The sequence below is a fragment of the Octopus bimaculoides genome, chromosome 7, assembly GCF_001194135.2.
Source record: "Octopus bimaculoides isolate UCB-OBI-ISO-001 chromosome 7, ASM119413v2, whole genome shotgun sequence".
NCBI classification, from domain to species: domain Eukaryota; kingdom Metazoa; phylum Mollusca; class Cephalopoda; order Octopoda; family Octopodidae; genus Octopus; species Octopus bimaculoides.
Window position 1 is genome coordinate 71,317,080 of NC_068987.1, and position 5,261 is coordinate 71,322,340.

General features: G+C 36.6%; 1 protein-coding gene across 1 annotated transcript; it reads right to left on the minus strand.

Annotated features, from left to right (window-relative positions):
- Window positions 1-251: 251 nt before the first annotated feature.
- On the minus strand, window positions 252-653 carry LOC106869182 (uncharacterized). Its single transcript, XM_014914806.1, has one exon. The coding sequence runs from the start codon at window positions 651-653 to the stop codon at window positions 252-254; it is 402 nt and encodes a 133-aa protein (XP_014770292.1).
- Between the last annotated feature and the right edge of the window lie 4,608 nt (window positions 654-5,261).

Here is a 5,261-nt window from a genome sequence, read left to right on the forward strand (position 1 = left end):
ACAAATGCTTATCAACCCGCTGTGGTTGTCCTTGAAGGGTTTTTAAGCTTCCAGTCTTAATTTCCCAGCGAGTGTCTGTCTGATGGATGTTTCAATGTGTTCCATCTAGAAGTTGATGCGGCAAAAGATGAATATACAACCTGAAAATAACCAAAGAACGAGACAGCCATCACTGATGAGTTTGCTGCATCGCACACAACAAGGTTTAGTCTCTGATTCGTGCAAGGTAAATAGAACGCTCGCGGATTCTTCTATAGAAGTCTTGCTTTGACGCAAGAATATTTCCCCTTCATATTACTGCCATTATTATAGCTTTGGTATCTACAGTCCATCAGATCCAAACCCAAGGAAGCAAGCTTCTCCAAGAGCAATTCAAACAGTCCAGCTCCACTTGTGTCAGCAACCTTGAAAACCTCATCAAAGGAATCTTTGATTTCGGCTTTGTCTTTTTGAAGTTCAACGAAACGGATGATCATGGTAATTTGTTCCTGATGGCTGATATCTTGCGTGCAATCGAATATAATGCTGTAGTATTCAGCAGACTTCGTCCGATTGGTGATTTCTTTCAAAATGTTGTCAGAAGTGAGTGATATCAATTCATTTTGACTATCAGGTCCCAAATAATAAGCCACTGCTTCTGATTTTGAATTCATCGCCAGTGTTCTGCCTAAATGGGAACGAACTGTGCAACCAATTATACTTCGCCAAAAATATTTCAAAAACCATGGACGTAGAGCTTATCGAAAACACCACGAAAGGCCATATTTCTCTTTGCTAAAAACAGAACAATCCAAATTTGATATATTTAAATAATTTCCCACGTTAAATCCGATTTTGTTATTTATTTGTTTCAGAGAAATTGAAGAAAAATGTTATTGAGATTTAAAGTTTAATCAATTTTACCTAATAAGAAAACAGGATTTGGAAGCTGTCATTTTCTGTATGATAGATGTCTATCACCAAATGAAAGCAAAATCATTACGTGGAGGAATTTTTATTAAACAAACGAAAGCAAAGCATTACGACGACCAAAGTTATAAGAGCAGCCGAAGTTTTAATAACTTTTAATGAATAAAGTCATGTGAAAGGTTCTATATCTGCCTGTCTATCTATCTATCTGCCTGTCTATCTATCTATCTGCTTATACATCTTCCATTGTCTCCAAAGCCCCACACCCAAAAAACACAAAAACAAAACAATGTTCTGTTATAAACAACCCCCCCCCCGCAAAAAAAACACCTGTTTTATATAAATAAGCAAGATCTCTGTATTTTCACAGAATTATATTTGACAAGTTCGAAAGACGACCGAAAGCGCTAATATATGTATAAAATAAATGAAAGAAGTTATTCCAAAATTCTGACGACTTTTTTTCAATATAATGTATGTGTGTTTGTGTGTGTGTGTGTGTGCGCGCGTGCATAATTCTAAAGAATATTGTTGAGAGTGACTTAGAAGTTTCGGTCAGTGAAGCCATTGTCGGACAATTTAAGAATAATAAATTTGTACTCTAAAAAAGTATAGAGCAGCACAGCGGATTAATGTAATTTGTTATCACTGAACATACAACCAAACAAACATGTGGTGGTTATGGTGGTGGTAGTAGCGGTGGTGATGGTGGTATTGGTTGTGGTGGTGGTGGTGATGCTATAGTAGTGATGGTAGTGGCCATTGTCGTCGTGAGTGATTATAATGATGACGCAACATCGATGGTGCGATGAAGAGAAGACAAGATATCGATGGTGATGGAGAAGGTTGTGGTGGTAGTAATGGTGGTGCTGTTGCTGCTGCTACATTTAGTGATGGTGGTGGTTGTGGGGTGGGTAATGATGACGGTGATGATGTTGATGGTGATGATGACGGTGATAGTTACACCTGTCAAAATGCTACGTGTGTTACCGTATGTTTGGTCTTTCCACGACCTTTCTCCTGGGCAAACAAATCAAATAGAGAAACAGCAGCAGCAGAAGAAGGAGCAATAACACTATTAACATCAACAACAGCAACAACAACAAGAGCAACAACAATAGGAACAACAAAAGCGATAACATCAGTATCGACAACAATAGTAACAATAACACCATGAATAGCAGCAACAACGGCAGTTTCAAATTTACTGCCATCGCCATCGTCATCGTCATCATCAACATCATCATCATCATCATCATCATCATCATCATCATCATCACCATCATCATCATCATCAACATCATCGTTATCATCACCTACAGCATCATCATCATCATCATCATCATCATCATCGTTATCATCACCAACAGCATCATCATCATCATTATGATCATTACCACTGCCATAAACGTCGTAGTCATCATCATCATCATCATCATCATCATCATCATCATCATCATCATCATCACCACCACCATCATCATCATCATCATCATCATCATCATCGTCATTGTTAACATCCCCAGCATCGTTGTTAAGATCCTCATCATCACCTTTTTACCATCTGAAGGCTAAAGTTAGTATGATCCGGTAACACTTCAATTCTATCTACTCCTGCAAATTGTCACTTCTTTTGAAACAAAATACAAAAGAAAAAAATAATAAAATAAAATAAGTGGAAGGATGAATACTTAGTTCCACAGTTCTCAAAGTTATACCTTGAAATACTTCTTGGCACTTGCATGAGATTAAGACACAAGACATTCACCGACCACTAATTGGTCAACCGGGAGCTCAAACAACAACATCCTATAATAGCTTTAAATTGCAGAAAAACCTCTGGGTCAAAAATCTTACAAGATTAATTGGTTTGGGTTTCTCCAAAACTTTATCATGAAACCAAACATATTAAATGCCTCAGAATCTTCTTATTCTCTTCTTTCTTGCTCTTCTCTCTCTTTCTCCTTTTTTCTTTTGTCCTATTTTTTTCTATTTTCCCTCTCGTTTATCACTATTCTACTTAGTACACCAACAACAACTACTACTATTGCCGCTATCACTACTACTACCACCACCTCCATTATTATTATTATTATTATTATTATTATTATTATTATTATTATTATTATTATTATTATTATTATTATTATTATTATTATTATTATTATTATTATTATTATTATTATTATTATTATTATTATTATTATTATTATTATTATTATTATGTCAGCGAGCTGGCAGAATCGTTAGCACGCTGGACGAAATGCTTAGTGGTATTTTGCCCACCGCTACGTTCCGAGTTCAAATTCTGCGGAGCTCGACTTTGCTTTTCATCCTTTCGGGGTCGATAAATTAAGTACCAGTTAGGCACTGGAATCGATATAATCGACTAATCCCCACCCCCAAAATATCAGGTCTTGTGCCTTTAGTACAAAGGATTATTAGTGCGGTGAGTTGACAAAATCGTTAGCACGCCGGGCAAAATGCTTAGCAACATTTCACAAGTCTTTACGTTCTGAGTTCAAATTCCACCTAGGTAAACTTTACCTTTCAACCTACTGGTGTCTATTTAACCAGTACTGAGGTCAATGTAATCGACTAACCCCCTCACTCAAAATTTCAGGCTTTGCACATAGAAAGTTTTATTATTATTATTACTACTACTAGAATTAGTATTACCATAGTTGTTGCAGTTGCAGTTGTGGGGGGGGGGTCATTATCGTCGTCGTAGTCGTGGTTCTTTTTGGTGTAGTGGTAGTAGTAGTAGTAGTAGTATTAGTAATTGGTGTTGTTTCAGTGGTGGTATTAATTTTAGTCCTACTAATACTAATATTAGTACTAACACTAATCCTACTCCCACTCCTACTAGAACTTGCAATTGAAGCCATCATTTTGATCTCCTGTATTATTTGAAAGAATTCAACGAATGACATGCTGATCTGAACGAAATACGCCCTTTGGTGGGTTCTGTTGCTGGTAATAGAAGAAAATGAAAAGACTTTTAATTTGCTGGAAGAACTTTTCTTTCGCAGTAAATCTATTCAAATTTGGTGACTAAGGCAGTACAAGACCCATAAACTAACAGAATTGAAAGAAAGGAAATGTAAGCATAATAATACAGTATTTTACTTTTAAAACTACACAAGAAATGCAATTTTCTAAAAATGTACATCTTGAACTAAGATATATATATAGTGTTGAGTAAATATTTAACGGGAAAAAAACAACAAAATTCTCTTTCATTTTGTATTGCTAGAAACATGAAAATTTTAAAAGTGAGTTAATAGCGGAGAAAAGGACACATCGGTACAAATGTATGACCGAAACAAATGCTTCATTACTAGGGACTCTTACACATCAGCGACAAGCAAGGAGAGTAAGTTTATTTTGTTTTGTAAACGAAATAGTTGATTGTTTCACTTGTTTTCCAAATATTTGCTCGAGAGGTATTAGTATGACTTCAAAATTCGAACGCCACTCCACTAACAAAGAGATTTCTACAAGCACAATTCAGTGATGCATCCTGCAATGAGTCTGGAAGGAAAATCAGTGCGATTGGCAATGAAGGAGAAAAAGTGCAGCTGTTAAAAATGTGGTAGTATGGGCGATGTAAGACAATCAGACATGCAAATAGCATGTGACAGACGTTAAGAGCGTCGGAAAGCAGCAAAACCAGCGTGGAGTTTAGCAGATCTTGGAGGAAGCTCTAACACAACGCAGCGCTGGAGAAGATGACGTGAGACTAGGGAGCGAAGTCTGAAATCAAGAGGCCAATTCTCTAGCCACAACCAGAGCTATTGCCTACATTGTCTTGCGAGAATGAAGAGAACATGGAGAGCAAGCACGAGCATTAGACTGATGGAGTTAGTACAAAAGAAGAGATAAAAGAACCAGAGAGAGCTTTCTAAAGAATAACACGAGTAAAAATAGAAAGAACAAGCGCAAAAATGCTATTTATTCTCAATTGTGCGAAGAAAGAATGCTGTAGTCATGGAAGTAAAAGAAAACAACCTCAAACAAAATAATAAAGACTCACTGGGGACCATGTGTGACTCAGTGATAATAAAAAGACTGAAAGGAGGCCTGCAACGAAATAATTTTACTCAACACTTTGCAAGTGAATCAGTAGGGGCAAAGATGCGTCTCATTTACTTGACAATTTATGCACCACATTGCAGAAATCACAATGTAAGTATATCTGAAAGGATAATCTTACACTGTTGTACCGTTGAATTACAAATAATGCTCATCTGTTATGTTCGGGTGACCCTATAGGTTCCAATAGTACAACTGTATTCGTCTTTGCTTAGAAAAAATGACTAAATTGTGGGTGTGAAGTCCCCATGAAGGGG